This window comes from Equus caballus, chromosome 4 (genome assembly GCF_041296265.1).
Source record: "Equus caballus isolate H_3958 breed thoroughbred chromosome 4, TB-T2T, whole genome shotgun sequence".
Lineage (NCBI taxonomy): Eukaryota > Metazoa > Chordata > Mammalia > Perissodactyla > Equidae > Equus > Equus caballus.
The window spans coordinates 8,757,766-8,769,922 of NC_091687.1; the positions used below are offsets into that span (position 1 = coordinate 8,757,766).

The 12,157-nt window shown below is 42.0% G+C and overlaps 1 protein-coding gene across 2 annotated transcripts in view; it reads left to right on the top strand.

The window, feature by feature from the left end:
* Positions 1 to 12,157, top strand: part of STARD3NL (STARD3 N-terminal like) — a 47,808-nt gene that overhangs the window by 31,226 nt on the left and 4,425 nt on the right. Inside the window, exons 3-7 of one of the 2 annotated variants that reach the window (NM_001309289.1) lie at positions 338 to 415; positions 3,079 to 3,156; positions 5,320 to 5,373; positions 5,487 to 5,604; positions 7,513 to 7,608. In NM_001309289.1, coding sequence (NP_001296218.1) covers positions 338 to 415; positions 3,079 to 3,156; positions 5,320 to 5,373; positions 5,487 to 5,604; positions 7,513 to 7,608 — 424 coding nt within the window. The remainder of the gene's footprint in view (positions 1 to 337; positions 416 to 3,078; positions 3,157 to 5,319; positions 5,374 to 5,486; positions 5,605 to 7,512; positions 7,609 to 12,157) is intronic. The other variant, XM_005609086.4, reaches the window with a different exon arrangement.

A 12,157-nucleotide genomic window follows, 5' to 3' on the forward strand; every position in this document is an offset into this window, starting at 1 on the left:
TTTAAAAATATATGTTGGTACAATGGAAGACTTTATCTTAGAAGAGAAAGGAAAATAGTTTCTTATTTGACATTTAGTTTGACAGAATATGAACTACAAAAAAAGTCATTATTTTTCCTTATACATTTATATGCGTTGAATGAATTCAGAATTGAGGGGGGAAATGCTATTCAGCAGTCTCCTGTTAGAATTATGAGGGGTTTTTCCTTCCATCTTTTAACGTGTCTGGGTTCTGAGATAATAGGCAGAAGGAGTACACAGCACCTTCCTTGCATGTTCTCCTGTGTTATTTTCACAGCGTTGTCTCTCCTCATTGTTCCTTCTTACTCCTCCCCAGGTGAATGGCGGCATTGAGAACACCTTAGAGAAGGAGGTGGTGCAGTACGACTACTACTCTTCTTATTTTGATATATTTGTAAGTATTACCCGTTTTACATTTCATTTCAGATGTGAGGGGACTCTAACCAAAAGGCAAATCTCCTCTCAGTAGACTTCAGATTCTGTGCCATTCTTTCTTCTTCCCTTGAACATTATCATTCTTTTTCCCTTAGTTGCTGGCCCATTCAGTGCTCTCCCTCTGTCTTTCTAAGGAGTTGTCTGGTCAGCTCAAGGAAAAAAAAGAGTAATGAGAGAGAAGGGAGGGCAGGAGAAGGAGCCGTTTTGATTTTCTTGGCGGAGAACTTTTCCTGTTTCAAATGGCTCAAATAGAAGCCATTGGTGCCCCCTAATCACTAAAAGGAAAATTCACCGATCTATATAATAACACAATGAAAATGCCATTTTTTCTGCCTTGAGATTTCTGAGTGTATTTTTAGTACTAATTCCATGTTTCTTTTTTCGATAGTAGAGATTTTTGAGGAAAGGTGTATTGCTAATCTTGAGCAGCATTGGTCAGCTGTAGAATTACATAGGTGCAATTGTCTGTAGGTGAGGCATTGATTTTATTAGAACGAATGCTTGCAGTCTCTTGCTCAGACACACTGTGACTTTGATTGGGTTTGATCCATCTCCGTGGTATCTCTTTATGGTTGATAATATAAGTACATCAACTTCTAACATGATGTTAGACACAGCACAGGCACTGAAAATTCATAGTGAATTCATCCAAATTCATTTTAAAAACTTTATTCACTATCTTTAGTAGCTATATTCACAGTGGTAAGAGTAGGACTCTTAAAGTCAGACAAACCTGGGGTTGATTCACAACACTGTCACTAATTGTATATCTTTGAATATATTAGGTCTAAAGTTCAGTTTCCACATATGTAAAATGAATTCATCATAGTTCTGAAAAGTAAATGAAATAATACATGGAAGACTCTTAGCCCAATGGCAGGTACATCCTAGAAGCTCGGAGAACCACCTGTAGTCACTGTGGTCATTATTATGTTTGGTTGAGAATTTTAGTGGTTATATTTTCTAGTGGTTTCCAAACAACTCTAAAAAGCCTACTTATGTTTTGTTTGTGAAGAGACCTGCAGAAGAGTGTGTATGGGAAAGAGGTAGAATTCCCAGTAAATAGAGATCAAGGTTCTTTGTCATCACCCCCTTGCAAGCTGAGTAGTTCCATTTTTATCTGTACAGTATGTTAGCGTTCAAATAAGATTGTGTCAAAAAAGTGTTTGGCTGCTGCAGAATATTTGGAAAACCACTAGTGTAATTTAATCCCCTCATTTTTTCAAATGAAAAAATTGAGTTTCATAGTTCAGTGTCGTGACCTATCCCAGGTCATTGAAGTTGGTGGCAGAGCATGTTAGATCCCAAATCTGTTGATATTTCTTTGTTTTAAAACAACTGACATGTAATAACAAAATTGACTTCTTTTTTTCTTATTTCCCTTGCTGCATTTGTCTTAAAATAGTCTAAGCCAGGAATTGTCAGGAAGCCAGTTTAATCCACTGGCCAGATCTCCAAGGACTGTCTGTTCTCCATGCTTAGACAGTTAATGGTCAGGAGCCCATTAGCTTAGACTGGAAAGACTGTCATGCCTGGCCTGGGAAATGGACGCAGCCTACAGGAAACTTGGGGATCTGGGAGACTTCGAGATAGAGGGGGGAAAGACTTACACTTTTGTTACTTCCAGAATGCAAAGATATACTTAGAATGAATAGAGAAACTAAACATTTTGCAGATTGTTGGAAAACACATTTTTAATGAAAGCAGCAAATTAAAAACAAATATAATCTGCAAACTTCACTTACATCAAAGGATCTTAAGTGCAGTCAGCTAGTCAGTGGCAGCAAAATAGTAGTCAGCTTGCAGCGTTTCAGCGATTTTGATTGGTAAGGAACTGTTGGCAGACCCCCACCCTGGGGCATTGCTCGAGAGTCACCTGACTTCTTCCAACTCGGGATAAGCATATTTTCCAGTAAAATTGTATTCTGTCTTTATTCCTTAGTAGATGAGAGTTGCTAAGACAGCTGTGGCGTAGTAGTTAAGAGCCTGGTCTTTGGAATCAGGCTACCTGGGTTCGGATCCTGGCTTCCTTCCTAAGGAGTTGTGTGGCTTGGACGACTTTTCTACCCATCTTGTCTGGGTTAGTGATAGTAGTTGACTCATGGTGTTTTGTAGTGAGGATTACTTGGGATAATAATACACATAAAGAGTTTCACAGAAGTCCCTGAACCATCCTAACTAATCCGATGGTTGCTACTGGGAGGGGCAGAACTCTCCCAACACCCTGGTAGCCCAGAGCTTCGCAGTGGACTTTACAGAGAAACTGATATCTTCCAAAAGAGAGTGTTTGTGCCTGGAATGGAAAAGTCAGCTTTCAGAACATTTTCTCTAATCTTAAAAGGATATCAGAAATATATGTGGACTCAAATAGAAAGGAAAAACAAACATTTAATCATATGTTCTTTTTTTGGTAATGGGAAGTTAATTTGAGCCCTTATTTGGGTGGTATTACATAAATTCTACATCAGGAATCCCAAATGCTGGCCTGTAGACCATTGCTAGTCTGTGGCAGTCTTCAGCTAAATCAGAAAAATGAAGACGCTCTGGTGGATTCTTCATAAAACTAAATTATTTTACTTCTGTATATATTTTTTAAAACTTGTCTTTTTTTTTTTAATATAGCTTTTGGCAGTTTTTCGATTTAAAGTGTTAATACTTGCATATGCTGTGTGCAGACTGCGCCACTGGTGGGCAATAGCGGTAAGTGTGCCTGGGTGGGTGGTTCATCTCTGTGCTGGTGGCCAGGGCCTGCTCACAGCAGAGCTGAGCTGAGGGAAGATGCAGTCTTCATCTGGGTTGAATTCCACTAGCTTTTCTTGAGTCCCCTTCCTCCTCAGTAGGTTTAATACTCCAGGGCTTCTTTCCAGTGGTAATGAATAACTAGCTTTCTCTTAATGGATACTGAGCCAAGTGAGGAATCTGGAGGCCCACTGGTGATTATTGGCCGAGCACCAACCCACCCTTTACCTCATTTTGCAAATGAGAGATGAGATCAGTACCTCTGTCATGAAGATATTTGGAAAATTTCCTATTTGGTTGAAACTGCTTGATGACTTCTCATCACTTGCTCTTTGCTTGTTTTGATAATTCCCTTCCTCCCTGTTTTATTCTCCTCCTTGCAGTCTTAAAGGGAAAAGCTCCCATGCTCCTTTTGGTTGTTACCTTGGGGCTTCTTTTTTTTAAAGATTTTATTTTTTTTCATTTTTCTCCCCAAAGCCCCCCCGGTACATAGTTGTGTATTCTTCGTTGTGGGTTCTTCTAGTTGTGGCATGTGGGACGCTGCCTCAGCGTGGTCTGATGAGCAGTGCCATGTCCGCGCCCAGGATTCGAACCAATGAAACACTGGGCCGCCTGCAGCGGAGCGCGCGAACTTAACCACTCGGCCACGGGGCCAGCCCCTACCTTGGGGCTTCTTGAAGGCAGTGGCGTTTTTACTCATCTCTGTTTCCTTGCATCTAGCACAGAGCTTTGGCACATGCTATTCACCCTCAATAAATATTTATTGATTGAAAGAAGAATTATAAGCATTTCTGCCTGAATTATTTTTGCCATTTCCGCAGACGTCTGAACACTCACCTTTTTGAGAGCTCTAATAAGGCAGGTATACGGTGTGGCGGGGATGCTGAGCTCCTCAGGCTGGAGAGAACTGCTCAGGAGTAACCTGTAGTCCTGCTTTTGGCCTCTGAGACCTCGGTCTGTGTGTGGGCTGGTGCAGGCTTGTCCAGCTGGGAATGGAGTTCTGTTTCTCTCCTAAGGAGTCCGCCAGGGGCCACGTCTGCCTGAAGCCATCTCTCCTGAGCATCCGCAGAATCACAGGGCTGATGTCAGACTATCTGTTGAACCCCAAGCTCACATTTTACAGATATAGGCTGACAGCTTAGCCAGAATTGACGCCGTTTCATGAGGACTCTTTTGCCAATACCAAATAGCTTATTATCCTTTCCCTGTTTTCTACAGCAGTCCCTGTTTGGGACATTGTATTCCAGAGTCTCCATAATGTACGCTAGAATTTGTCAGACCATCTGTCTCAGTGTTTGTTTCAGATAAGTAGTTGACTTTCAATGAGAGTTTTAGGAAAGTATCTTCAATATCTGCTTTCAAAGGGACAGGTCAGATTTAGCATATCCATTTTAATGTTGCTCATTCTTCTTTTTAAAAACATTTGCAGAGGGGGTCCAGGCAGCTGGAAGGAGAAGTCAGCTGGTACCTAAAGAGCACTTAGTGTCAACCCGTGAAGTTATACAGCAGCAGAATGCACAATGCCTCTTTTCCCAAGCAGCTCACTCTGGCTGGGGTGTGTGTGTGTTGGTTGTGTTTTGCTAACAATTGCTGACTCTGATTTTATTAATGCTTACTGAGCATGACACCTGATGTCCCCTGACCTCCATCCTGTCAGTCGAGGCCACTGTTGGCATTCACTTTAGCTAGGTTTCATACTGCTACAAATCTAAGTTGGAGCATGGAGTGACAAGATGCACCTCCTGTGAATTATCTCTGGGCTCCCCAGCCCCTAGGGGGAGCCCTGCCCCTGTATTTCGCTGGTCCCTCCCTCCATGTGGTGATAGTGGCTTTGGATGTTGTACCCTCTGATGGACCAAACTTAGTTTCCTAAGACACCAGTCTGCTAAAGTGTGGGAGAGGGAATCCACAAGCAGCCAGTCAGGGACTGTGTGCCCCTCAAAGCCCAGTTTGCCCCAGTGTGGGTTTAGGGGATAGAGATAGAGTGATGTGGGAAGGAGCCAGGCCAGACATGGCTTTTTCAGGCGTTATGTGCTTCTGGCTCAGAGGAGTCTCTTGTGTGAGGAAAGTGCCTTCACAGTGTCCGTGTCTGATTTGAATGGTGCTGGATTATGTGTCTTTCAGTTGACGACAGCAGTGACCAGTGCCTTTTTACTAGCAAAAGTAATCCTCTCAAAGGTATGGCCTACCCCCCTTTCTGTACAATTACCGCTTATAATACCAAAGCCTGTTTTCCGCTGTGAGCTCATGGTAACTACATTTCCCTCTCTTGGTCCCGTCTGTTCCTCCAGCTTTTCTCTCAAGGGGCTTTTGGCTATGTGCTGCCCATCATTTCATTCATCCTAGCCTGGATCGAGACATGGTTCCTGGATTTCAAAGTGTTACCTCAAGAGGCAGAAGAAGAAAACAGTAAGTTTCTCTCAAAGTAGCCTCCTGGGACCTGCTGGGTTCCGGGCTGGAAGGAAGAGTGTGGATGTGGCTGTGAATGGAGCTGCGGGTGGAGGTGGGCGGATCAGGGGTCTGCCTTCTTCAGTGGGTGCAGCAGACATCTAGAGCAGGGCTGGATGAAAGGAGAGTGACAGAATGTGGCTCCTCTCTCAAGCTCTTAGGCCAAGCTTCCCTGGAAGAAAATGAGACACTGGTGGAAAAGAATTCAACAAAAATAGCCAACACCTCTTTTTCCTCAGACAGGTTGACCTTTTGTTCTATTCATAGTAGTCACAGAACATTGAGCATTTTTGGCATCTAAACAACTGCGTTGTTTAGGCACAGAGGAATGTAAATCAGTCTTAGGTGAGCTGAGACAGGAGTTCTAAATAGAAGTCAGTGATTTTCCAAAGTCTCACATTGCTATCCATACAGCAGGTGGTGCCTTTGAATGTGCCTTAATTAGAACCTAATTGTTGAGTGCCTAGAGGAGATTATTGGTGGGCCAATGATGAAGACAGTTCAGAGGAGGAAGAGAGCAAGGTGGAGAAATGCTCGGTCATCTCAGGCTTTCACCAGCCTTCTCTGAGTAGCTGAGCGGTAGGTAGCGTTGTGTAATTGTGAGTTCTGCCAAAGCTGTTATGCTTCCTCTGTGTGGCTCTGAGGATCCCTGGATATTAACCAAGAAGTCCAAATGATTGATTGAGCTTTATGATTAATTATTGGACTGGAATTCTTCTCTGCATTGTGGCCTTAATAAGAAGCCCACACACCCCACCCACCCTCTTGGAGGTGACATGATCAAAGGTTCATACGGAGCCTGAGACGATTCCAAGACATGCTGTTTTTATGCTGTGTCATTCATCTTGCTCAATTTGCCCTGCCTAATAGGGAAGAAAGTCTTGTGTCTTAGAGAAAGTTAAGCGTGATTATAACCAAACAGAAGGAAAGATAAGCTTGCAAATGGTTAGTTTTGAAAAATCTCATTTACAGAGAAGAAATCTATAAGAAAAGAGTTATAATTCGAGTAGATTTTAAAACACATATTAATCAGACCAAGGTGTGTCTTCTATCCTGTGCCCTCTGTTCCTTTATGAAAATGTATTGTGGAGTAGGGACAGGTAAAGCTAGTGGAAGCCATTTCTTTTTTAATTGGTTATAAACATCAAATTGAACTTTGTTGAATCAACTGCTAAGGTGACTGAGGCTTGAATACTTACGTGATTAAACCAAATTCAAAGTAACTAATAAAGCAGAGCACACAATTAATGAAAAATTTTAGAGTAGCATCTATTTTCACTGTCTGTAACATATATTACATGCATTCCTGGCAACTGCTCGTTGGCCGGGTGCTTCCCCCGACTTTATCTCAGTGTTAACTCAGCTTTAGCCGAGTTGTCGTCGGCCTCTCTCATCGTGTGTTAGTGCTCATGAGCTCTCTGCATCATGCTTCCTCCTCTTTTCTTTGTTTGTTTTACTACACTTCTTTTCTGGGGTGACCTTTTTATTGCATACATATTTCTCCATCATGTTAATTATGCTTTATATATTTATAGAAGACTGCCCATTTATTACACTTTACATCTGGCATTTCTCTAACCAAATGCCGACTTTGTACTTTGGCTTTGTCTGTTGGTTTCTGTAGGGAGGTAGGTATTCCCAAGGGAAAGAGGCTACAAATAGTGAGTGAAGGAATCCCACGAGTGACATGAGGCAGGTTTTTAAACTAGTTGGGATCTGTTCGTACAGTCCCAGTTCATAGTTTATTAATAAAACTTTTATTTTTTGGTTGAAAAATTTTCAGGGTACGTCTTTTTATTGTGGTTAGCTGACCAAGAAGCTGCCAGAACAGTGGCATCATTCCCAGCATCTGAATTTCTTCTCTTCTAGGACTGCTGATAGTTCAGGATGCTTCGGAGCGGGCAGCACTTATACCTGGTGGTCTTTCTGATGGCCAGTTTTATTCTCCTCCTGAATCTGAAGCAGGTAAAAAATTTGATTATTTGTGTTTTGGTCCATCATTCAGAATTTTGGTCCCCCTCCCCCCCCATCTCAATACACTTGGCAAACACTGAACATACCAGGCATTTAGGATATGAAAATACCTGAGACGTAGTCTTGGTGTGCGACCAGTGGTGAGACAGAGAAGTAAACATGAATAGAGGGCCACAGACACTGTGATTTGTGACCTGCATCTTTGAAGATAGGCAGGCAGGGGGAAGGTGCTCTCTTTGTCAGCCCTAAACTGACCTTCCTCCGGGATTCCCCACGTCTGAGAGTGGCAGCACTGCCTATGCCCTTGCCCAAGTCAGAAACTGGAGCGTCACTGGGGCTCTGCCCTTTTCTTAGGGCTCACACTCCATTACTCACCGTGCTGTTTGGCTTCTCTTTATTTCTGCCTCCTTTATCTCAAATTGTACCACTTGATATCCTCTCCAACCTCAATTCAGCATTTTTTGTTTCCATTTCTACAACAGCCTCCCGTCTCCCTTCCTCAGTTGCCTTCTTGCAACCAGCCACCAGTGTACCACGTTACAAATAACAATTGCGTTATTCTAAGGTTTCTTCGTGACCACTGTATGATGTGAAAGTCTCATTATTTCTGTTTTAGAGATGAGAAAATTGAGGCCCAGAAAGGTGAATTAATTTGTCCAGCATCACACGAAGAATGAGAGGTAGGCCTAGGGTTTGAACCCTGGCTCCAGTGCTAGAGTCCATGCTTATGGCTAATAAATATGCAGCCTTTCAGTATTAATAACACCAAATTGATCATGTTATTCCCCTGCCCAGAGGCCTGCCTCTGAAGGCTTTATGCCACTGAAAAAAGGATTCAGAAAGCCATGGATCCTTCACCCGGCAGACAGCACCTCTGTGACCACCCTTACTCAGTTGTCCAGCCTCTCTGTCGCTCTCTCCTTGTGTACTCTTCTGAAAGTGCTGGGCGCCCAAACCCTGAAGCTCCTCGCTTTTTCTGTCCTTAACACTACCCCTCTGCAGTCTAGTCTCCACTCACATGTTCAGAAGGCCCCTCCCCACCCCTCACCCCTGTTTCCAGGCGGTCATAGGTACAGTGTCCTTTGCCGGCTCTTTAGGACTCTCCCATGTCATCCTGTCATCCTGGGTTGGCTGCACTGTCTTCAGCACTGACCTGGCCTGTTTCTCCCACTGGGGTGTAAATCTGAGTTAGAAACTACTTTATTTTATTCCCAACATAACACTTAGTGAATATTTTAGACACACACACACACATACACACACACACACACACACACACACACAGTATAATAAAACAGCTTCCACGCAGAAAGAGCCGTGTGAATGATCAAAGGCACAGCAGCGTGACGTACCATGTTAGGGGACTCCAAGTAACTTGATATTCTGGACTTTCGGTGTTGGATCTAAAACAGTATAAAACACAAAAGCATAGAGTCAGATGCAATAAAGATATGAATTAGCAGAAAATCTCTTTCTCAGCCAGTACAAACTCAAGTATTAAACTTTTCATTACCTTATTAGAAGGATTATTTCATTGAGATTTTTATATGTCATAGGACTCATTCTTTTAAAAAGAAGTTTGCATTGTAATTCATGCTTTTGGATAGCTTTTATTCTTCTAGGACTAATAAAATTTCTCAGCACTAGTGTATTTTTTTGCTTGGAAGTTCAGAGCAGCAGGATGATAATGATGTGAGGGAAAGCATCTCAGATACTCCTCGTCGGGCAGTCCATTGGCTTCCTACCTGTGGCTTTTACCACCACCTAGTGGTAGTTGGAAGCATTGCCGTTTCGTTGGATTATGGGGCTAAACAAGAACAAATAGTGTTCTGATGGGTAGCTGCTTTATTTAAGGCACAGTGCAGATTGGTATGGGGCAGAGAGGGCGTATTCAAAGTGGCTCACTTTACTGTATTATATTTGCATTGTCTGAATGTTCAATTTAGGAGAGAATTAAAAGTAAAAACTGTTGCTGGAATGCATGTGCCTAGGAAAGAAGGTTCTGCTCTAGAGTAAAGCTTGCTTGTTAGCCCAGTGGCTAAGTATCCAACAGTCTCTCAGCAACAGAAAGCTGCTCTGAGACAGCGCTGACTGGCCCTCGTAGATTAGGGGGTCTGGGCCCTGCCTTCCTTTTCTGGTCTTGCTTTCTCCGGCACCATGTACGGTGCCTGGCATGTAGTTCTGAAAAGAAGAGAGAAGGAAAGAAATTGCAGGCACCAAAAATTACAATGTGAGCATTTTTCCTTGTAAAGGAATGGCTTCAATTTTAGTGTCAGAGATTTGGAAGCCTAGCACATTTTATAGATGTCCTTTGAAAGGCTGTACAGATGGTTGGTGTGCAGGTTTGCCTGTTGGTCTAATCACATCCTACTTACCTGTGTATTAAATGGTCTTCTCTCAGATGACTGGTTGAGGTTGTTGGTTGAAGTTTTGGCCAGACGGCTTAAATGAACCAGTTGTGATGCTGGGGAAAGGGTAATTCATTACCTGCTAAATCATCAAAAGACTGACTTAAAATGAAGAAGAGCTCAATTGTATAACATAATCTGTTCTAAGCAAATATAGATGAAGGCATTAAAATTCGAATTGGATGCCTACTGAGAATAAACATACATGCTGGTTTGCCAGAACAGTCTTGGTTTACTCCTCTGGCCCCATGTCAATATTATAACTCCTTTTATCTCTCAGAAGTATTCTTGTTTAGAGAATCAGTTACATAGTCACCCTGTGTATAGTCAATAGATCTGAAACAGTTTTCTAACTTTTTAATTACAATTTTGGAAAGTATTGAAAAACGATAGCTGAGGATATTAGGTAACATTCATGTTTTTAAAAAACAGCTTTTTAATTTTTGGTGAGGAAGATTGGCCCTAAGCTAACATTTGTTGCCAATCTTCCTCTTGTTTTTTTTCCTCCCCAAAGCCCCATTACGTAGTTGTATATCCTAGTTGTAAGCCCTTCTATTTCTTCTATGTGGGGTGCCACCACAGCCTGGCTTGATGAATGGTGTGTAGGTCTGCACCCAGGATCTGAACCAGTGAACCCCGGGCCACTGAAGCAGAGTGTGCAAACTTAACCACCACAACACCGGGCTGGCCCCCTTTTTAAAAACAGCTTTAATGAGGTCGAATTTGCACACCATAAAATTCATCCATTGTAAATGTGCAATTGCATGATTTTTGGTAAATCTGTAGTTTTTTAAACAACATCACAGTACAGTTTTAGAACAATCTTATTATTTGAAAAAGTCCTTTATTTCTAGTTAATCCCTGCTCCTACTTCCAGTCGTAGGTAAACCGCTGATCTGCTCTCTGCTTTGAAAGTTTGCTCCCTTGGGACAGTTAATGTAAATATAATTGTAGTTTTTTCCGTCTGGCTTCTTTTACTTAGCATAACGTTCTTGAGGGTTGTTCACGTTGCAGCGTGCGTCAGTAGTTTGTTCCCTTACATGGCTGAATCCTTCTCTGTGGGATGGATACACATCATTTTATTTATTATCAGTTGATGGACGTTTGGATTGTTTCCAATTTTTGGCTATTCTGAGTAATAATCCTGCTATGAACATTCACGCACATGTCTTTGTGGGGACGTATGTTTTTATTTTTCTTAGATAGATTCCTAGGAGAGGATTTGCTGCGTCATGGAGCAAGTTTCTGTGTAACTTTTTGGGTGATCGCCCAACTGTTCTCCAAAGTCACCGCACCATTTTACCATCCCTCCCGCAGTGTTGTAGAGTTTGTGTCTCCATGTGCTCACCAACACTTGGTGTTGGCCGTCTTTTTGATTATAGTCGTTCTAGCAGTTGTGAAGTGGTATCTCCTTGTGGTTTTACTTTGCATGCCCTTAATGACTGATGACATTGAGAACTTTTCACCTGCTTATTAGTTATTCATATATCTTCTTTGGAGAAGTCTATTTGAAAGTGTTTACCTTTTCTTTTTTTTTCAGTTGCATTGATTGTCTTCTTATTGAGTTGTAAGAGTTCTTTATATGTTCTAGATAAAAGTCCTTTATAAGTTACATGACTTGCAGATGTTTTCTCCCAGTCTGTAGTAGTCTTTTCATTTTCTTTGTGGAGCATTTTGAAGGACAGATTTTTAATTTTGATCAAGTCCAGTTCATCAAAATGTATTCTCTTCTGGCTAATGGGTTTGGGGGCATGTCTAAGAACTCTTTGCCTTAACCCTCTGCCACAGAGATTTTCTCCTATATTTTCTTCCAGAAGATTTTGCAGTTTTAGCTTTTTCATGTAAGTTTATGGTCCATTTTGAATTAATTTTTGAGTATGGAGGAGGTAAGGAACTGAATTTGCTCTTTTGAGGCAGTGCCGTTTGTTGAAGAGATTGTCTTTTTCCCCTTGAATTAACTCAGCACGTTTCTCAAAAAACAGCTGACCGTAAATATAAGGGTTTATTTCTGGACCCTCAATTCTCTCCGTTGACCTGTGTGCTCTCCTTGCCCCAGGAGCACAGTGGCTCGAATACTGTGATTTTATTTTTAGGTAACTTTGAAATCAGGTTCTGTAAGGCCTTGCTTGAAG